This window comes from Tricharina praecox (genome assembly GCF_024521635.1).
Source record: "Tricharina praecox strain CBS 144465 chromosome Unknown BZA05scaffold_4, whole genome shotgun sequence".
Lineage (NCBI taxonomy): Eukaryota > Fungi > Ascomycota > Pezizomycetes > Pezizales > Pyronemataceae > Tricharina > Tricharina praecox.
This window is the reverse complement of record NW_026250406.1, coordinates 937,305-958,658: the sequence shown is the minus strand read 5'-3', so window position 1 is coordinate 958,658 and position 21,354 is coordinate 937,305. Positions and strand designations below refer to the sequence as shown.

The 21,354-nt window shown below is 55.3% G+C and overlaps 7 protein-coding genes across 7 annotated transcripts; 2 read left to right on the top strand and 5 right to left on the bottom strand.

Annotated features, from left to right (window-relative positions):
• Window positions 1-3,925: 3,925 nt before the first annotated feature.
• BZA05DRAFT_201433 (uncharacterized protein) lies at window positions 3,926-4,517 on the bottom strand. Its single transcript, XM_051479504.1, has one exon. The coding sequence runs from the start codon at window positions 4,422-4,424 to the stop codon at window positions 4,071-4,073; it is 354 nt and encodes a 117-aa protein (XP_051342590.1). The 5' UTR covers window positions 4,425-4,517; the 3' UTR covers window positions 3,926-4,070.
• Window positions 4,404-5,498, top strand: BZA05DRAFT_388577 (uncharacterized protein). The gene has a single exon (XM_051482692.1). The coding sequence runs from the start codon at window positions 4,611-4,613 to the stop codon at window positions 5,427-5,429; it is 819 nt and encodes a 272-aa protein (XP_051342589.1). The 5' UTR covers window positions 4,404-4,610; the 3' UTR covers window positions 5,430-5,498.
• A 1,102-nt stretch (window positions 5,499-6,600) lies between these two features.
• On the bottom strand, window positions 6,601-7,351 carry BZA05DRAFT_201401 (uncharacterized protein). Its single transcript, XM_051479503.1, has one exon. It carries the CDS (start codon window positions 7,309-7,311, stop codon window positions 6,829-6,831), a length of 483 nt encoding a protein of 160 aa, XP_051342588.1. The 5' UTR covers window positions 7,312-7,351; the 3' UTR covers window positions 6,601-6,828.
• A 2,536-nt stretch (window positions 7,352-9,887) lies between these two features.
• On the top strand, window positions 9,888-10,199 carry BZA05DRAFT_388569 (uncharacterized protein; the record flags this gene model as incomplete). The annotated part of the gene is made up of 1 exon (XM_051482691.1): window positions 9,888-10,199. A coding segment is annotated over one exon (312 nt), but the record flags the coding sequence as incomplete, so codon positions are not given.
• Window positions 10,200-12,078: 1,879 nt separating this feature from the next.
• Window positions 12,079-12,908, bottom strand: BZA05DRAFT_388564 (uncharacterized protein). The gene is made up of 2 exons (XM_051482690.1): window positions 12,610-12,908; window positions 12,079-12,467 (listed from the first exon to the last, which is right to left on the bottom strand). Exons 1-2 carry the CDS (start codon window positions 12,867-12,869, stop codon window positions 12,359-12,361), a joined length of 369 nt encoding a protein of 122 aa, XP_051342586.1. The 5' UTR covers window positions 12,870-12,908; the 3' UTR covers window positions 12,079-12,358.
• An 800-nt stretch (window positions 12,909-13,708) lies between these two features.
• Window positions 13,709-14,149, bottom strand: BZA05DRAFT_388561 (uncharacterized protein). The gene has a single exon (XM_051482689.1). It carries the CDS (start codon window positions 14,003-14,005, stop codon window positions 13,781-13,783), a length of 225 nt encoding a protein of 74 aa, XP_051342585.1. The 5' UTR covers window positions 14,006-14,149; the 3' UTR covers window positions 13,709-13,780.
• Window positions 14,150-18,697: 4,548 nt separating this feature from the next.
• Window positions 18,698-19,633, bottom strand: BZA05DRAFT_201328 (uncharacterized protein). The gene is made up of 2 exons (XM_051479501.1): window positions 18,966-19,633; window positions 18,698-18,886 (listed from the first exon to the last, which is right to left on the bottom strand). The coding sequence occupies exon 1, from the start codon at window positions 19,428-19,430 to the stop codon at window positions 18,981-18,983; it is 450 nt and encodes a 149-aa protein (XP_051342584.1). The 5' UTR covers window positions 19,431-19,633; the 3' UTR covers window positions 18,698-18,886; window positions 18,966-18,980.
• Window positions 19,634-21,354: the final 1,721 nt, after the last annotated feature.

The window sequence follows — 21,354 nt, the reverse complement described above, 5'->3', positions numbered from 1 at the left end:
TACCCGACAACTGTCGCAACGACCTCCGGGAATGTTTACTCGTCCGCGGCATCCTCGTGGCTGGTTTACACAAGAGTACATTTTTGGAGTGGTTGTTGGTTGTTCGTTCCGGATGGAGCTGGGCAGGTTGACTGCTGGCTGTTGCGGATGGACAGTCGCTGGGTGGAGCTGCTGAAGGTGTTTTTGCTTTCTGCCTTGTGCTTTGGGCTTTCTGGAGATGTTGCTACTGCTGGTGTTCGTGCGAATGGGTGCTGATGATGGTTTTGTAGGTGAAGTTCGACTGGCAGTTGTGGGTGGGTGATTGTGCTTTCGGGTTGGATGCGTGAAGTTATCGTGTTGTTCGTGTGCTGGATGATGGAGACGCCTTTCACTGGAAGGTTCAATGGGTTGGTATTTATGTTTGAGGAGGGGGGAGTTCGTGAGTAATATATATGGACGGGCGAAGCTAAACGGAGACCTGTCTCTCGTACAGCCTTTCGGTGGTGAGCCGGGGTCTGGATGGGAGGGGGGGTAGTGGTGGTGGTGTAGGTGGTGATGAGATTGTCGCGGAACTTGGTTCGCAGGGGTGGCTAGCGTGGTTCACGGAACCGCTGTGACTGAAAGGACAGTCGAAGGTCCCGGGTCACTTGGAGGGACCACCTAGCCCAACCACCATCATTGTGCGAGGTGCTCACCCACACACCCACCCACACACTACGCTCACGAACCCTAGAGTTGCTCGACCTACAGGCCCAGATGCTTGCGTGCCCACCAGGCACAAGTACGTACATGCAGCGACCTTCGTACGTCTCGAGGACGGACTGACTGACTGGCTGACTACTTGCGCATGTACAGCATGCTCGCGATACGGTTAACTTGCTCACGGCCAGGAGCTGGCGCGCGCGCGAGGAGAGCGAGACACACACACACACACACACACACAGACAAAGACACACGGAGAGAGGGGACGGTCGGTGGACGGCGTGAACAGCTTCATCGTGCACCCTTGCAGATTCTGCGCACTCATTTGTGTGGTGGTGGTTGTGGGGCTGGCTGAGGAAGACGAAGAAGAAGAAGCAGAAGAAGAAAGCATTTCTGTAAGGAGAACTTCGACCGTCCGAGCCGTCTGGGCAGAGCACAACCCTGAGGCACTCTGGCTGGCTGCTCCGTCCGTGTGTGGCCCCGGCGGCCAGCAGTCGGTTCCGTGTCCCATCAAGGCAGCGGCCATGGCCGTGCCGGCCGGGATCCCCGTCGCTCTTGACTGCTCCCCCTCACCCCTTAAGCGGATGGACGGACGGACGAATGAAAGAAACAGACGAACGAACGGCGCGGAGTCGGGACTCGAGACATGTCCAAGTCATTCCGTTGCGTCCAGCATTGCGGATCCACTCATCTGTCGCCCTATCCTCTATCCCCTCCCCAATCTCGACGACGACATGTGCCTACCTCCCGTAGTTACTTGCTTGCCTGCCTCAAACCTGCGACTCAATTCGTTAGTCGCCGCGCGACGCCACCCCAGCAGCGAAACGAAAGGCACTAAACCCTCTGATCCAAGCATTTTTCTGCGCTGGTAGCGCAAGATGATGCCGTGTTTGGGCTGGCACTATGGTCAGTTCGTTCCCGCTCCCTCTTGTCACTCCGTTTCATGTCGTTCGTTTCGCGGTCCTCTGTTCCGGGACAAAGACTGGACACGGGCCTCGACACCTCCGGGGCCAAGACGCAGAGCTGAGAGCGGAAGAGGGAGAGCTGAGCGATGTCGGTCGGATCCCACGGAAATGCTCTAAATATTTCTTGTTCGCGCGATGAAATCAAACCGATCGGGTCCTCGCCCTCGGCGTCCCACCATTCTCCACGGCAGGCTGTCCAACTCTCCTGTCCCACTCTGTAAATGTCGACGTCGCGAAATCCCCATACTATAACTACGTCGGATCAGGATCAGGTTGTTTCCCCACATCGTGCACACCCCACCTCGAATTTGCAGGCGCATACGACACAGCAAGCGACCAACAGTGCGCCCAACTCCGGATCGAGGCAGACTCCCGAATTCTTGGACTTCGGAGAAGGCGGACAGAATGAGACGATAGGTACAGTCATTTGAATCATTTCACCTCCATCATTACCCCTTCGAAATGGAGTGTTGGCCAGTCGTGTCGTACATAACCTGCGCGAAACATCAACAAAAAAAAACAGGACCTGCGTCTTTCGAATCTCCGTCAACGTGAGGTAAAGCTGCCTTGGCTATCACAACAGCTTGAACACCAGGCAGCGCGAGTTATCAAGCTGTGACAGCAATACCGATGCCCGTTCCCTTCAGAGAGCGGATCATCTGGTCCCCTTCGGCGCACCCAATCCAAGCCAACACGCAGTCCTCACGGGTACCTGCTCGAGCTCGAGCTACTCTACCTAGGCCTTCGGGCTCCAGCAGAGTTGGAGAATCGTCCGCCACAACGGGTAACACTCCACATGTCAGAATTGCCATGCTTCCTTCCTACGCTTGGAGGATAGGTGGAAGCATAGCTTCCTGCTTGCCCAGGTACATAGATGTTCTGCATCTCTACCTTAGGACCTATGATGCTTCTATTATTACATACTCCATAGCTGTTTCCTTTTTTTTCGACGGAGGCAGGGCAAGCAAGCGGCGGCAGGGCACGTACGCTACTCTACATGATGAATGACGCAGCCTTGCAGCCTTTCAGAGGACGTGCAGCTGGCAGTCTACCTATCTCCTGCAACTCACCAGGCACTACTGTACTCTCCAAAACGCTACTGCTGGGTAACATCATCATAAGCTGCTATCCAAACTTCTTCCCATCTGGTCTTGCTCGGCCAAGCGGCGGGGGGGAGGAGGGGCGAGACACCGCGGGGAGGGGAGAGAGAGGGGTTTCGGGGACACGATACGACCTATGAAAAGCACGGACATCCCAGGCCCAGGTACGGCCGGAAAGAACTCTCTCTCTCCCTATCCAATAATTCGTTTGCATGAACGAACGTTAACATCACGTACATCACGTCGGCTCCCCGCACACGACATTGAAATTTGCTGGTCTTTTCTCGTCCTGTCTGTCCGTCCGCCCTCTTCGTCCGTTGCTCTGCTGTCCGCCCTCTCCGTCATTTACTCTGCTGTCTGTCCGCCCCGCCTCTCCTGCTCGCCTCTCCTGCTCGCCTCGACGGCGATCCGGATACGGTACCTGTATCCACTCCTTACCCTCGCGTATCCCACATCGTGTTCGTGGCGGCGTTGGCGTCGGCGTCGGCGTTGTCGTTGTCGCCTCATGTGGTGTGCGCGCGCGAAATGTGACAACCCTCTACCTCACTTTACCTCACTTTACCTCACCTCCTAGCCCCGTGTCTGTGCGTACATAATCGATAAGTAAAACTATGTATGCAGATGTCTCTCGTCGATGTCAGTTGTCGCAGATCCAAAGCACAGTCCGCGGTTGATTTGAACTGCCAATCATTGGCACTAGTTTACTACGGACAAGATGCCGGCATTTGACGATATGTTCCGAGGGGAAGGGGGGTATGTGTGTAAGGCAGGGCATAGTTGTGTACATATCGTACGAGGACGACGACGATGATGATGGAAATGCTCGGGGTTTGATTAAACCTGGGCTTTGTGGGATGTCGGTTCCCTTCCTTCTTTCTTTCCGGCTTCTTTCTTTCCTATCATACTTCTTTCTTTCCTGCTACTTTCCTTCCTCCTTCTTTCTTCACTCTTTCCTTCCTCCCCCTTCCCTTCCTTCCGTTGTTGCGATACCGGGCTGGCCGTACGCCGGTAGTTATTGGTCTCGCGATGGGTAGGAAGTAGAGTAGCATGGCTGGCTTCTTCTCGGCTGCGAGTACCTGCTCTATCCATATGAGGGGCCGTCATAGGGCAAGGACAAGCCCGCCGGAACACAAGGCAGGCGAGGTTTCGACTCTCGAAGGGGGTCGGGGGTCGGGGGGACAGATCTTTTTGCTGCCTTCTTTTCCCTCACGTCTGGGAGACGGAGAAGTCTGGACCGGGCTTTTTTCGACTGGCATTCGGACAGAAATGGCCCGCCGCTAGGGAGGTTACCTCCCCTCCCTTGCCATGCCGTCTCGTCCCTTCTTCATACCATACATACCTGGGCTAAGCGCCGTCCGTTCCTCTGCTTTCCTTCACTTATGAGATCTTCTTTCCGAGCGGAGACCACGTTCCTTCGCTCGGTTCTGGGTTTTCTCGCTATCCGGCTGGCCGGATCACCGACGAACTTTCCACCGCGGCAAGCAGTAGGGTGAAATGTGCGTGCGCGGTGTTTGTATGATAGAGAATGTGGCGGAGGGAGGGGAAGAAGGAGGCGGTGATACCTGGTATGTAGGCAGGCCTTACGTATACATCGTGCCACCCAGCAGCAGCAACAGAAAATGGCGGCTTCGCATTGGATAGGCAACAAGATGGGCGTTCCGACGAGCCATCCAGCCATGTGTTGTACGTATGATGTACTCTCGTATTCATTCTATTACTCTACCGTACATACCTACGACCACAGTGTTGCGGGATCCATCGAATGCAATGCACATGATCACGCGCGGTACGGAGCGGCGGCTGAGGGAAATGCAGCGAGAGAGCGAAATATTACGGTTGACCTCTCACGTTCCTCCAGCTGGCCATGGTATCGTGGCCGTGGTGGTTGTGTTGTGTTGTGGTGGTAGTCGTGGTCGTGGCCGACGTCGACGTCGACGTCCGTGCTCTCCCCTCCTCCCTACTCCTCGGCTTAAGCTTCTGTCATTTCCCCGCATCGCTATCATTGAGTTTGCGGCCGGCTGGCTGGCTGGTCTGGCCACGATATCCACAACTCTCCACCTTCCACAGCAGAAGCAAGCAGCGAACAACAAGCAACAAGCAGCAAGGTGAACCTTTTTTTCCTTCTTCCGCTTCCCCCCTCTGGCATCGTGAGCCTGGACTCCGCATGTCCCGGTCAAGAGCTATCTGTCCATCAACATTTCTTTTACGTTCGTGGTTCCGGATCGGTCCGTCTGGACTTGCTAAATGCACTCACCCGCAACAACGCCGAGCATCGTCGCCAGGTAGGTCCTCTTTTCTCCGTCTTCTCCGTCTTCTCCGTCTCTATCTCTCCAACGCTCTATTTGCGCCCCCGCCCCGCCCCGCCTTGTCCAGTGGGTCACAGCCCAGCCCGCCAGTGTGTGCTTCTAAGAAGAAGAGAAAAAAATCGAAGCCATCCGCCGAACAGACGGACGTTGGGCCTGCTAGTAAGGTCCCTCACCTCACCTTACCTCACCGTACCAGACCCTGCCGTATCTACCGTTCCTACCCAAACACTCGTTTCCTACATAACCCTCTCACGACCGGGGATACGAAATTTGGGGGCATGGGACTGGAGACGGCAAGGATCTGGCAGCCAGCCGGTGGAAGATTCATCGAAGATTCGATACAGTTGTCTCGCCATGAGCAAGGTAAGGCAAGGTAAGGCAAGGCCACCAGAAACAAAACGGGCTGGGCGTGGGAGGGGGGAGGGGAGGTTTCGTGGTGGTGGTGGTGGAGGGGTGGAGGGGGTGTGGTGGGGTGGAAAGAGAATCGAGCGCTGGGAGACCGTCCAGCCAAACCAACCCCTCGTTCCCTAGATCTGATTGGCCCCAAACCCCAGACCCAGGACATTTCCGACGCTGCGGTTCGCGCCCTCTTCTTCTTCTTTCATGTCATTCTAGCCAGCCGTGCTGACACGCAAACCTAACATCAGCAGCAGCAGCACCACTACCGGCACCGACACCACAATACCACCACCACGACGCCCACCACGACCACCACGACCACCACGATTACCAACACCAATATCAACACCACCAGACCATCACGGCCACCACGACCACTGGTTACAACCGCACACCGACGATACCCAGCTCCACATACAATGGCACATGTCGCATAGAGTAAAGGTACGAACGGAGAAGCGCAAAGCAAAGCAGAGCAGAGTTGCAGAGCACGTTGCTCTACAACAGCTCCATATTCCGAAATAGGCAAAAATATCACCACGCCGGAACCGCCTTGCTGCACCCATCAACTACTGCTGCCTGCAAGCTCGTCCGTAAACAACACCACACGTGTGTGGCCAGCGGAGGCCGAACAGATGTCGCCAACCGCCCGACAAAACGCCGCGCACGCCGCCGCCGAGGCCAGTACGAAACTACCATACACACAAGGCTATAGGTACTTGGGTACGTAAGCACACACTTACTTACTTGAACCCGAGTCCTTACTTGGCTACGGGATGACTGGGACGGGTAATCCGAAACGCGCATGGCCTGGCGCTGTCGGGTTGAAGAATAGAGAAGGGGGCAGCAGCAGAAGCAGCAGAAGCAGCAGCGGCGGCGGCAGAGAGAGAGAGAGAGATCTCGGTGCGTGCAGATTATCATATGTACGCGATGTATGTCGACAAGGACTCTGATAACGTATCTTGCTTCCTCCGGTGATTGCAAACAACGTGGCAGTCTCGATAGAGTACATGATTGACTGATACGGGTACATTTCGCGCAAGCTTCGCACGGAGAGCGGGTAGGAAGGGTTTGTACTTACTTGGGTGGTATGTTAGCAGGGAGCGAGAGTGCGAGGGGTTCGTTGCGTGCACCTGTATTTACTTATTATAAGGTGGCTTTTCCATCGATCCGCGTCGAGTCCTGAGATCGAGACGACCGCCGAGTGCAGCAGCCTTGGACCGAACCCTTGGGGATTGTTGCAGGTGTTGCAGGTGTCGCAGCTGCCTCCAACTCCACCTCCACCACTTCCTCCACCACCACCACCAACACCACGTCCTCCTCCTACTTGTCGCCGCTGCCTGCCTCTCTCTCACTACCGTCCATCACATCATCACATCACAAAAGTCGAATAAGTTTTTCCGGAGCGAGCGAGCGGGCGCCCGCGCGACACTCTACTTGCTGGGGTGCGGAGGGGGGAGGGGCATGCTCTGGTTTGGTTTGGTTTGGTTTGGTTTGGTTTGGTTTGGTTTGGTTTGGTTTGGTTTGGTTTGGTTTGGTTTGGTTTGGTTTGGTCTGGCTGGCTGGCTGGCTGGCAGTGGCTCTGTCGGTCCGTCCGTCTTCGGCGCATGTTGCAGTTCCGCTTGCTTGGGATGTGATGGGATGTGATGGGATGTGATGGGATGTGATGGGATGTGGATGAACTCTTGGTCCGTCTCTCGTCAGATGTGCTTGTCGTCGTCTCTGTCGGCGGCGTTGTTGTCGCCGTCGTTTCTGGTGGGCCTTGGGGTTGGGCGTGGTTCGACACACGATACCTATCATGCTGGTCGGTCGGCTGCTTGCTTTCCCCCTGCACACATAACTGACACCTCTTATTATCATCCTAGCAACGCCGCAGTATCCGCGCGAAACCCCATCCCCCCCCCCCCCTCCTCCCACCCCCGATTAATTGATTCGTGATGGTCCAGTCTTTTCTACATATCCCGTACCGCAATCGAATCGTCCGTCGCTCGGTCGGTCGGTCGGCATTGACACACATGTGCGCGCGCGTCTGGATTGATGGCGGATTAGGATGGGGCCGAAGTGCATCGCACCCTTCCCAGATCACCTCACCTCAGCGAGACTGTGGGCAGGCGATGCTCATGGCCGTCGGTCTGCACACGGATGGTGTGTGGTGGCGGTGTTAGTTGTGGTGGTGGTGGTGGTAGTGGTGGTGGTGGTGGTGGTGGCGGCGATGGTGGTGGTGTCCCTCACTCTCCATCCATCGATCCATCCATCCGTTCCTCCAGCAGCCAGTCAGCCCTTATGCAGGGTCCACACCGCGCTCGCGCCGCCAGCGCCCAGCCGGTCGAAACTTTGCTTTGCCTTGCCTACCCGCGGCTCCGGCCGTGGGAGATACACAACACTGCAAACCAAACTCAAACCCAAACCCGAGAAAGATTTTTGAGATAATGACTGTATGGATGTGCAGACGGCGTATGGGGGCCGGCTCGGATGCTATGTTTAATCGACAACACATCGACACACAGACAGACATACGCCCCCTCCCCCTTCGCTATCTACCGTACCTACTCCACTCCACTCTACTCTACGATCCTTCATCTGCATGTAGGTATGAGAACAATGGCTCGGGCGTGTTTGCAATCGTCAAATTGCTCGGGTAGGCAGTCCCATGCCTACATTGTATTGTACACTCGCGATTGTTCGGTTGTAATACTTGTATTTATCATCATCCAGCCAGGCAGGCAGGTAGCTTTTAGGACGCCGCCGAGCACGCCGCCGCAGCTGGGCACCCGGAATATCGCTGGGGTCGGCGTGGTCGTGGTTGGGAACTGGTTGGGAACTGGGGGCGGAGGGGGAGGGGGGGGAGGGGGAGGGGGAGGGGGAGGGGCGCGAGTAAACATTATACTTTACTCTACTTTACCATACTCTAGATCCGCTTTCAAGGATATGATATGATGTATCCATCAATCAATCAATCAATCACTCTACTACCCATACTACCCATACTCTAGACCTGGGGTATCTGCTCTGCTCTGCATACTTGCTTAGGTAGTACGCAGTACACACATACATGAAGTATGTATGTTACATGTATGTATGCACGATTCACGAGCGTGCGAGCAAGTGTTTTCTTTTTGCGCGCGTCGAGCGAGCGTGCGAAAGAAGGTCACAGATTGCTACCTAGTAACCTAGTATGTACTGTACATACCGTAACTGGTAGCAATGCCGATCACTATCGTGGACCGTGGTCATGGTGGTCGCCAGGAAGTGGGTTGGGTTGGTGATCCCCGCTGGTAGGCATGTAGGGGCAGTGGGCAGATCTACTTTTGGGACCTCTTCTGTTGCTACCTAACTGTCTACTTTGTTAGAGTAGGTGGAGTACTACTACTCTACGCGACGTGTAGGAGGATTTCTATCTATGGTATTCTGGGATTCTGGGATTCCCGCCGCGAATCCTACTGACTGACTGACTGACTGACTACATACATACGACTTCCGCTCACTACATACCATCCTACATACCGCACTCCTGCCGTGATCCCACCGTGCTCCACATGTAGGGTACGGTGTGTGCGTGTCTGTGTGTGTCTGTGTGTGGCTATGAAGCTCTGTATCTAACTATACCCAAGTACGGTATGCAGTGTAGATAGTGTACATGCACATGACCGCCTGTCTGCCCGTCTGGACTCTGGCATTGTGGATTCTACATATTGTACATATCATACATACGAGCAGAATTCCACGCAGTGCACCCAGCGACCAGGGCTCGGAATCGGTCGTGAGGTGGGGTGAGGCGAGGCGAGGCGAGGCGAGAGACGAGACGAGACGAAAAGGGACGAGCCTTGTCGCAGTCAGAGTCAGCGAGCCAACAGACGACCGGCCACGAGTATGTAAGAGGTAAGAGGTGGAGTAAGCAAAGTAGGTAGTCTTCCCCTCCCATCCAGTGCACTGGGTCCGAGTTGGAGGCGATCTATCTATATCCATATCTATACATACATTCTTTGTTCGCACGTTCGTTCGCCTCACCGTGTCTGGTCAGTGGTGAGTTTTTGGGGTTTCAGTATGAAGTGTGAAGTGGTTCGCACCCCTGGGGGTTGGGTTGGGTTGGGTTGGCCTGGCCTGGCAGCCTGGCCTGGCCACGTATGCCGGTTCGTGTTCTGTTCGTGTTCTGTTCTGATACAAGGCACAAGACAGGAGACACAAGGCTGAGGGCTGTGCATTGCACACACGCTGCACACACACAAACTGCACACACACAGAGAAACGTGTATGGTATGGTACCTGAGGCTGGGCTAGCCTGCTAGGCGGGCAACAACACCACTTCTTCTTCGTCTTCTTCTTCTGCTTCTTCTTCTTCGTCTTCACCCATGATCCTCGGATCCTCTACGGCTGCAGGTCACGTATCTAGGATTCTAGGTAGTCAAGTCGTGAGCAAGCGCAGCAAGACCTTGCCTATGCTATCGCCCTTGCCATTGCCCTTGCTCTCATGTATCGTACATGCGCACAGCCCTTTGCTCTGCTCTGCTTTGCCTTTGCTTTTGCTTCCACATACACACGCCGTTTGTACTGTACTTACAGATGTACAAAAGCACTGCACAGCACCGGCCTGCACCGGCCTGCACCGGACCCGAGACTCAACTCCCTTCGACTCCCTTCGACTTCCGGAGTTGGCATGTTCTACCCTACCTACCCACATCCTACCTACGGTACGGTACCTCAGCCTGCCCTGCCCTGTGCTGTGCTGTGCTGTGATGTGCTGTGCTGTGCGCAACACCCTTGCCCCCTCCCCGGAATCTCTGTGTGAGTGTGTAGAGTAGCGGCCTGCGGCGCACTGGTATTTGGAAGGATCCGCGCCGCAGGTTGCGGACTTGGGGTAGCGGGCTGGAGTTTGAGGTAAGCGGGCTTGAGGTATGTAGAGTATGCGGGCTCGAGGTATGTAGAGTATGCGGGCTCGAGGTACACGGTTTGTACACGGTATGTGCACGGTATGTAGAGTACACCGCAGTACGCTTTGACTCTAGATATGTACTCTAGATGGATACGCTGGATACTCAGGAGTCTGGATACTCGACATGACTCTACATGACACTGTCACATTGTGCGCGAGTGGGCGGCGGACTCTATGTACAGTGTATGTACATACACACAGCAAGCAAGCCTACACAACCCCAGTCCGAGACGGCCTATCTGGCACCTCCTCGGGCGAGCTCTCTCGGCCATGATCAGATTCGATTCCGATTCGATCGTCTACCGACCGAGTCACCGACCGACTGACTGACTGACTGACAGTCCGCATACCATAGTCCGATAGTCCGCAGTCCGCAGTCCGCAGTCCGCAGTCCGTACAGTCCAACAGCTAACAGTCCAACAGTCAACAGTCCGCAACAGCAACAGGCGAACCTACACTAGGTACAGTATGGTAGTTGGAGTACGTCCACTGTCTGCCTCTTCCCGTAAAGACGTGAGACGTGTGGAGTGAGGCGTGAGACGGACAGACATTCAGACGGAGAGACAGACGGACAGACTGACTGACTGACAGACCACCAGACCACCAGACAATTGTCCGTCAGAAGTTGGCAGTTGACTGGATACCTGCTCATCCGCCCTTCCCTTCTGCCCTTCCCATCCCTTCCCTTCCGTTCATTCGCAGCCCATCGTAACACGGCGAAATCTCGCGTATCAAGCCATCCCAACCGTTGGTTGGTTGGTTGGTTGGCACTTGCGAGCCCGTCCGTACTCATCTATCCATCCATCCATCCATCCATCTGCGTGCTCCCGCCGTTGCGTTGCGTTGCGGGTTTTGTGCAGCGCAATTCGCCCATTACCTACTGCATTGCCATGTGAGAATACTCTACCTATGCGCTGCCTGCCCGAGAACACCACCGGTCCACCGCCGCCGCCAGTCTCGACCCTCCAGATATGAGTGATGGTGGTGATGTCTATGGCGATGGTGATGGTGGATCGTGATGGGCACAGCATAGGCATAGGCATAGGCAGAAGCCAAAGCAGCACAAGCAGCAGAAGCGGACCCCAAGCAGCAGCAGAAGCAGAAGCATATCAGACGTACATACAGGCAGCTTTCAGCTTTTTTTTTGATTTTTGATATCGCATCGTGTCCTGTCCTGTCGTGTCGTGTCGTGTCGTGTCGTGTGTTTTTAGCTCTGTTATTTTACTGTCGCTGCCGCGCTGCTGCTGCTCTGCTGCTGATGGTGCTGCGGATTCAATTCGAGGTCAGCTGGCTCCAGGCATGGCATGGCATGGTCGGTGCTCACACACACAGACACACATGGCTTGGAGGGGGGGCCGTTGCAACCCACCCACCTAACTGGCACCCAACGGTCTCAACCCACCAAACCGTGAACGGACAACGACTACGACTGCGACAACGGAACGGCCAGAACCGTCAGAACGGTTAGAAATGCACCTTGTGAGTGAGTGAGTGAGTGAGTGAGTGAGTGGAAGCCGCCGGAACCTGCAAGTCCGGAAGCCTTTCTATGTTGCACATACACAGGTGAAATGAAGGTGAAGTGAAGCGAAGGCGAAGCAACATGAAGTGAAGTGCACGATGTGATGTGATATGATACGCGTGTTGTTTGTGCACTCGCCCTTCTCGATCTACCTCCCTCCCTCCCCCCCCCCCCCCCCCCGCCAGCTGGGCCTCCCTCCGCCTTCCCTAGTACTGAGTACCGTACCGTGCCGTATGCAATCCATCCGACGGATTTAAACAGCTGGCTGATCGTGTTTGCTCCGGAGTCCGCAGAGTACGGATATACCGTAGTTACATACCTGGCTAGGTGAGTAGCGTACGGCGGGGATGTAGATTGCTGTGACCCACCTACCTACGCATCCTCCTCCTCCGCAAGTACCACCACTGTAGAGTAGTACCAGGCTGTGCGCGGTTGTGTCGCCGTCGCCGCCGCGTCGCCTACTCCGACCCCGGCGACGACGCGGTCCCTGAGTCAACCCGACACGACGCGATGCGCACAGAAATACCGGTAACTATCGAAGAGAGAAGGAGGAGGAGGTAGAGTACTCTATGATGTGTAGGAGGAGACATCAATAGTCAATAATAGTAACAACCTGCACAGCTCGCGAGGGCTCGCAAGGGAGGGAGACAAAAGACAAGCGCGGTAACCCGGGCCCCGGACCTCCCCCCCACAGCTCTTTGGGGCTTACCTTGCCCTGCCAGGCTGCCCTGCCCTGACTGTCCTTGTGTTTCGGCTAGCATCCACGAGGAAGGGGGGAGGGAGGGGAGGGTATGTAAGCCTCAGGTTCCAGGTATGATATGTAGAGTATCTATCTCGATTCTCGGGCTCGCATGGTACCCGGGACGAACGGATCAGAAGAACAGAACAGAACAGAGACAGAACAGAGACAGCAACCAGCATCAGCACCAACACCAGCACCAGCACCAGCACCAGCACCCGCACCCGCATACAGGGCAAGGCGTGCGGTACCTGGTAAACTGTATGGTGATCTTGCTATGCTCAGCAACGCGGCGATCGGTACGGTAAAGTGACAAGTCTATTGTGAGTGTTGGCATCAGTGATTACTCTACACATAGTGCTTCCCTGGTGCCTGGGGCCTGGATGTATGGGGTATAATCACCGCCGCCGCCGTTGTCGTCGTCGTCAGCCCAAGGACCAAGGTTGAAGTCCCGGGCACGGCCCCACGGGGCGACGGGCGACGGGCGACAAGGGCGGGCCGTTCTACCCAGCAGTGTTGCTTGTAGCTGGGGGCGGCGGAGCGCGATACTACTCTGGTAGGTATACCGATTCGGCCTCAACTCGGATCCGAGACGGCGTCGACTTCCACATATGTAACCCTCTCAACCCTCCTCGGGGTCCGGCCGGGGGAGGGGGGGGACAATACCTAATGCACGCAATGCAATCAGCATGAGCATGAGCATGAGCATGAGCATGAGCACCAGCACCAGCATCAGCATCAGGACCAACAACGCCGAACCCTCACCCTCACCTCACCCTCGCCCATGTCGAGTAGTTCTGGGACCTTTTTCTCGGCACGGTCAAGTTCCCCCGTTCGGACATACGCTTAGTTAGCGCTAGTTAGCTCTAGCGCTACCCCACATTTTCCGCAAACCTGACGTACGCCAGACTCCAGTTGGTAGTGTGGGGCCAGACTGGGTTGGGTTTCATACAGAGATCAATTATTGGAATTTTTATGGCTCCTGCTATGTATGTGGACTCGCGTTCCGTCCGGGGTGGCCGGACGCGGGGGACGGGGGATGGGGGATGGGGGATGGGAGAGGGGAGAGGCCGACAAGAAAAATCCAATCCAATCCAATTTAATTCCCTACCTGAGTACTCTACTCTACGGCACTCTGCTCTCAGAAGAGGCAGCATTTAGCCCTCTCCGGCAGGCCAGAGCCAGCTGCCAGCCAGCCATCCCCATTTATTGTTTTTGTTTTTATTCCTATACCTCGATGTACGGAGATGTATGTGCCTCGCACCGTATGTAGCAGGCAGGCAGGGAGGGAGGCAAGCAGGCAGGCAGGCGCAAGGTTTCCCCAGATTTCTGGTCTCGCTCCCTCCCTCGCTCGCGCGCCGGTCATCCATCCTGTCCCGTCTAAGGAGGTAGATGGATGGGTCCACAGGCAGTTTTCGCGTCGCCGACGAACGAACGAACGGATGAACAGACGAACGGACGAACGAATGCTCGCTCGCTGCCTGCGGCCTGCCTGCCTGCCTGCCTGCCTGCCTGCCTGCGGCGGTCCTGCGGACACAGATCTTCCCGCTCTCCCTTCCCTTCCCTCCCTCCCTCCCTCCCTCCATCCCTCCCTCCCTCCCTCCCGACCGGGAGGGGAGCGTGCCGCGACAACTGATTGAGGGGATGACGGGATGACTCGATGAGGGATCAGTAATGTCCGTTGTTCCTCGGTGAGTTATATAACTACGCCCTGTCTGTCTGTCTGTCAGTCAGTCAGTCAACGGAGTAGTGCAATACACTGCTAGGTAGGTCAGTGTTCATCATTAGACATGAGGTAAGCAAAAACGCCACCCGGTGCGTACATACAGACCAGTGTAGCAGTCGATCCGACACTGGACGAGCGGCGCTCAACTGTTGAGCCGCCGCCGCCGGGGCACGGCTGCGTACCTAGTTGGCTGCGCATCATCATTTAGTGCTGAAGTGCTATTGCTGAAGTGCTGCAGTGCTGAATGTAAAGTAGAGTGGGTAGGCACGATGGGTACTACTCATCATGAGACTTTTCGCACTCAATGGCCAGACCACCACCCACCACCACCCACCACTACCACCACCACCACCACTTCAATGAATGCTCGGGAATCGGGAGCGACGGCGGACAGGCAGACATTGGCAGACAGGCGGATATTGGCAGACAGGCAGACATAGCCCGACACAGCCAGCCAGACAGGCAGACAAGGACAGGCAGGCAGGCAGCAATTGATTTCATTCCGTTCCGTTCGCGGTCAACGCGATAGTGGTAGGTAACTATATCTATCAGTTAGGTGAGGTGAGATGTGTAACGGACCACAGCCGTCCAGAGTACCTGAACAACTTTTCTCTTTCTCTCTCTTTTCTTTTCTTTTCTTTTTCCTTCTTTGCGCTGCGCTGCGTGAGATTGACTGATCGAGGCGGGGGAGGGGCAAGGGGAGGGGGAACGAGGATTTCAATTCGGACTGCCAATTCTAACTCACAAGTTACAGTTTACAACAGAACTATGGAGTAATATAGAGAACGGAACGGATCGTTCAGGTCAATTCAATTCAATTCAGCTGTCATGTCCACCTGCCCGCCCCGCCCGCCTTCCGCCTTCTGCCGTCCGCCATCGCCGTCCGCCATCGCCGTCCGCCATCGCCGTCCGCCAGCGCAGTCCGCTCGTTCGTTCGTGAAGAATTATGAAATTGCGGGGTACATACGCACAGTAACTACTTGCCTCCCGATTGCTGGTAGTTATGTAAGTAGATTCTGCTGGAGGACTTTCATGTCGCTGCTATGCTATGCTATGCAACGCAACGTAACGCAACGAAATGCAATGCATACGGTATATAGTAATGCATAGTATTGCGTATGATACCTACCAGTAGCATATGTGTGTATACCTGCCAGCCAGCCAGCGGCCAGCCACAACGTACAGTACTCCGCCTAGAGCACGTCCGCCTCACTGGCCTAGCCTGGCCTGGCCTGGCCAGGCGGCGGCGTTCGGATACATAATACATAGGGTCGCGTGAACGGTGAGGACGATTCTCGTCCGGCCAGCCGCACGCGGGGAGAGTATGTATGTACAGTACACAGAAGTCGCAATCGATTGGTCCGCCCGCCGCTCGCTGCTACGGCGTATGTACGGGACCTATATCCAGACGTAAGTTATTAGGCACTTTCTCCCCCCACTGCCGTAGTTACAGCGGACAGCGGAACGTGCGTGATGGTGCGTGGTAGGTATCATGATTCATAGGTAGGTAGATGGGCTGCTGTCTGTTTGTGTATAGTAGAGTAAAGTATCATGCCCTTTGAATGTCTGCCTGCCTGTGTGTATGTGTGTATGTGTGTGTGATATGCTTGTATGTATGTAGGGTATGGTATCCGCCACTCTATGTATGTACCAACTATCCTCTGGCGAAGTTTAACCTGCCTACATATTTCTTGTGAACGTATGCACAATACATACTCTACAGCAGCTCAGCTGTGGCCGCGTTCGAGTCGAGTTGGTCCACCGTCCGTCCACGTGCACTGTGCACGGTGCACCGGACGAGCGATATAGCATAGGACTCAGGAGATACCGGTATGTACCGTATGTCTATATGCCTATGGATATGATGCTGACTTACATACTTGCCTGAGATTCCAGCAGCTTTGCCTGGGTGAGTTTGTATGTGCCGTACAGTGTATTGTACACTCTGCCCAACCAAGAAAACAAAAAGGAAAGTTGAAACAACTATCAACTATTGGGAGCGGCAGCGGAGTCACAGAGCTCGAGCAGAGTGGGAAGACCGAAGCAAGCAATCAAGCTCTCAAGAAAGCAAGCAAGCGGACCGCCCTATGTGTTTCTTTTCTTTTTCGTCGCTCTTAGATACTGCACCTATGATACCAGCTCGATCAACATCTATTCCCCGTAGTTAGCTCCGACGTCCGTTTTTCGCGACTACCTATGCTGAGCCGCTGGCGGCCACAGACCCGTCACCTGGAAGGCGAGGCGAGACAGCACCACAGCACCACAGCGAGAAGAAAAAGAAAAAAGAGACAACAGTTATCGTCTCGTCATGAGGAGGTACCGTAGTGATGGAAAGAGGGGCACTCCGAGACATCGCCAGCTCAGCTCAGCTTAGATCAAACTAGATCAGTTCCGCGAGGGGTTCAATGGCAGGTCAATGGCAGTCCTTAGCCCGCAGCCCGCCGGATCAGTCCGTTTTCTCGCCGCTCCCCGCCCTGGTTTCAGCCGCCGAAGTTCACGCTGTGACCGGGAGAGCGAGCGAGCGAGCAGTGAGGTGAGCGGGACCCATGGCCGCTGACTGACTGCCGAAGCCGGCGCTTTGACCACATCACCCCCTCCCCCCTCCCCCTTCCCCCCCGCACTCGATCAAAAACCCTTCGGTTGGGTTTCCCGCTTTGTTTTTTTATTGCTTTTCTGGAGGGGTTTCTTTTTCTTTTTCTTTTTCTTTCCTTTTTTCGGTTGCGGTTTTCTTTTCTTTTCTTCTCTTTTGTATGATATGTGGAGCACGAAGCACGAAGCACGAAGCCAAAAGGCAGTCAGTCGCAATGACGACATGACATGACCCGATCCAAACAGTGAGTGAGTGAGTGAGTGAGTGAGTTTGGAGGGTTCCTGGGTTCTAGGGTTCGTCGGTGCTGGATGGATGTGGATGGATGGACTCTGGAGACTCGAGACTCGAGAGGTGGACCGTGGACCGTGGACCGTGGACCGTGGACCGACCGTGTCTGCCCTGCGGGGGTTCGTCCCGCCCTGCAACCGCGGATACAGCAACCGGACAGACAGGCAGAGGACAGAAAGTTAACTTCGAGCAACAGCAGCACCAACACAACAGCTCTTCCCGGTAACTCACTACCTCCCTAGGGGGAGAATGCAGGAATCAATTTTTTGTAGCCGCATCCCATGTAACCTGTAGGCGGGGGTTTCCCCCTCCCCCGTCCTCCCTCCCCCTTTGGGGGGGGGGGGGGGGGGGGCTACCCTATACGATCTCTCCATATCGATCTTGAGACACAATTTCCGCAGGCAGTGGCTGCCGGTCGATTCACCACTCTACTCTTCTACTCTTCTACTCTCTCACTACTCTACTATCTAGCCCCCCCCGTCTATCCGTCCCCAGCAGCAGCAGCAGCGCTCGACCGTACGCGACGATGATTGGCCCGGCACGTACTTCCACAGCTCGCGCCCCATCAACTTTCAAGTCGAGTGTGTGCTTCGCAGCTCGCAGCTTCCATCCGGGCAGGCGGGCGCGCTGGAGAAAAATACCTACACACACACACATACCTGGAGTACCTGCTCAGACACATAATCGAAATTTCGATAGATATGCGAAGCAAAATGCGATCCCGCGTGCGTGCGGTGATCACTGATTGACACTGGTCAGTGGACACATGCCGCCGCCGCCAGCGTCGTCGTCGTCCTCGTCGCTTTCGGGCGCCCCGGCTGCTTGGGACCTACACTACCTACCTCCCTTCCTATGTACCTACCGGCCATGAAAGGGGATGGAGGGATGGAGGGAGGGAGGGAGGGGAGGAGATCGCAAACTGGAAATTGGTGGGTGAGTAGTGAAAAGCTGGCCATGGATATGGATGCGCATCTGGTATCTATCCACTCTACATACATACATACAAGGGGTGGTAGGGGGAGGGACTAAAACATCGGATTCGCATGATCCAAGTTGTCAAATTCGATTCCTGAGGGCCTCTGATCTTCACGCGATTGTCCTCTTGCGGCTGGTAGAGTACATAGTGAAGGCCATCCATGCCCATGTCCATTGCCCATGCCCATGCCCCGCGATGGATAGCCGTATGTAGATCCCGTTTGAAGAATATACACCCGGGGATGAGTACGGTACTCAGTAGATGCTCTTGGACCTAGGTACCTGGTATTTTGTACCCATGAATAGCAGTTCGTCGAGCAGATACCGTAGGTCCGTAGGTACTCTAGCTATGTACATTGTAGTATGTACCCATGAATAGCAGTTGTCAAGCATCGGGAAGTTCTTTCTCCGACAACCACCTACCTTGCTAATTGGGGATGCCGATTACGCAGCGGCTGTCGCGATAAAACCTCCGACGAGGAGGAGGAGGAATGTCTTGTGCCGTCTTGTGCCGTGCCATGCTATGCTGTGTTGTGAAGTGCTGTGCAGTCACCAGTGTTGTGCAGTGTTGGGGCACTTTTCCCATGGGCATAGTTACCGGTACAAGTGTACTAGATACTGCACGTAGCAATGTGTAGACTCACTCAACCAACGATGCACTTCGCAAGCTTCAGTGGATTGCGTCAGGGAAAGGTAAAAGCTGGAGCCGCTGGAGGTGAAAGCCTGAGGGAGAAGGGAGAACGGTACTCAGGTTAACTAGCGTCAGATTTTTACATCCGACACCGATACGGACACCGACACATGACAAGTCAAGTCAAGTTCCCACTCACTCACTCCCAACGCGTCTCCCTCATAGCACTTGACGGCGGCGGCGGGGGCCAAAGATACGTAAAGGTATCCCGTGGTGTTGTGCGTTCGACGACGACCCTCACGAACTAAAGAACGAACGAACGAACGAACGAGTTGGATGCTGCATGATCGCTGTGTGTGTGTGGGTCCGTGTCTGTGGTGTCGTCGATCAGTAGAGAGCCAGCGGAAGAAGCCATCCAACCACCATATCGTTTGGGTTTCTCCACAGCTCCCTAGGTAAGAGGTATTCACCCATCTGTCTGTCTGTCTGTCTGGCCAGTCACCAGTGTCCGCCCATCTTTCCTGTAGAGCTCTTACATAGACGGTGATCGCAAAGACTACGCTTACCACTCTAGGCATCATACTCGGTTCAGTTGCTTTCCTTAAACTGCTTTTTTTTCCTGGGGTTTTTTTTTTGCTTTCTTTCGTTCTTTCTTTCTTTCTTCCTCACGAGTTTTGTTTTTTCCTCTCGGGTATCAGAAGTCAGACTGCTTGGTGAATCTTGATTTTGCAAGGGTTCTCACCCCGTCCCTCCCCTCGTCCCTCCCTCGCCCACCCGCCCACCCACTCACTAACTTACCCCTTCCCACCATCCTCATCACCATCCCGAACTGGGGAATTGATCGTCGGCTCCTCAGCTCCGAGCGAGGGACCGGGACTCGGGAGGAGATGAAGTGTGAAGTGTGAGTGAGTGTGGTGGTTGTTGTTGTGAGCCAGCCAGCCAGCCAGCTGCGTGTGTGTATGGGGCGGGGAGGTATGACCTCGACTGTTTGCAAGAGTCAGGAGTCGGGGACCCACCCCGTGGCCCGTGGCCAGGAAAGTACTAGGAAGTACCGTATGTGAGGGCTCACGTCCCAGGCCCGCCTGCCCCGATTTATCCCTTCACATTGTAGGATGGGGCGGCGCCGCGGACCTGGAGGCTGGCACCAAGGTCCACACATACGGGTACATACACATGTTCATTGGATATCACTCGGTGGGACAAGACAAGACAAGACAAGACAGGGGAACCGACATCACGATCCTCCCCTTCCCCCCTGTGATTGGGGCTTCCTGGATGGCTTGCGGTGATGCTATGTAGCTATGGGCTCTGGACGAGGTACGTACACTACACTTGGTATATACCGGTGTGAGCACCGATGGCCCAGGGGACGTTCGAAGAGCCCTGTTTTTTCGCGGTGCAACTCGTAGGTTACTAGGCGGTGCGGGCAAGCAAATGTCTACCACCTAGGAAATACGTGCCGAGCACCTGGTACTGGTCCATACCGGACCGACCGAAGGTTGTACAGGCCTGGAGGTGGAGGTGGAGGCGGTGGACCGCCCACAGTGATGCGTCTCATGGAGGATGGCCGCCAGAGTATGTAAAATGGGAGCTTTGGGTGAAGAAGGTTTCCGGTGAGATGGGCGTACCTCCACCACGACTCTCGACGGTAGATAGTATAGGTACATATGATACATAGCCCCTTACCTCAGACTGACCTCAGACATCGACATCTCCACCGTACATACCCAAGCACGCCACTGGAACTTTCCCTCGGGCCTGAAAGCCTGAAAGCCTGAAACAGATCCAGATCCAGATCCAGCAGCGCGGGACGCCGGGACAGAGCAGATACGGGACCCGGACCCTTCTCCTGCTCCTGCTCCGGCCCCCATCCAGCCATCCATGATCCATCCATCCATCCACCGATCCAGCCAGCCGGTCAAGTCAAGACAAGACAAGACACATCAACGTCGCCGAGAACGCCAGTCAGCACCACCACCACCACCACCACCACTCTACATACATACCGTCGCACGGTGTCACTGACGCGTCTGCAGCAGTAGGCATGTAGGTAGATAAGGGACCCTGGACGGCCATGTCTGGGTATAACTGGCGGATCGCAACTCGCTTGACGCGCCACTGGGACCACCGGGCTAGGCTCCAGGCTCCACTGTCCAGCGAGCCGGTCGAATTAGCGCCAGAGCCGGAACGCTGGGACTCGGGAGTTCCGGGAGTTCCGGGAGTTCCGAGGCGATTATTCCGGTGCGGATCGCGATGGCTTGCACCTAGGTATCGCTTGGCTTGAGCTCCGCATCGGACGGAATGGGGTGCGATGGGATGGGATGGGATGGGATGCCATGGAGCCGGTGTGGAGTTACATATCCATCTAGTATGTACTAAATATCTATACATGGCCATCGCAGCACTGTAAAGTAGTATCTACCTGACCTACATATTCACCGGAGAGACATGTTGCGTTTGCGTAGCGCCCCCCGGGGTTTCGAGTCGTCGGACAGCGCCCGTCCT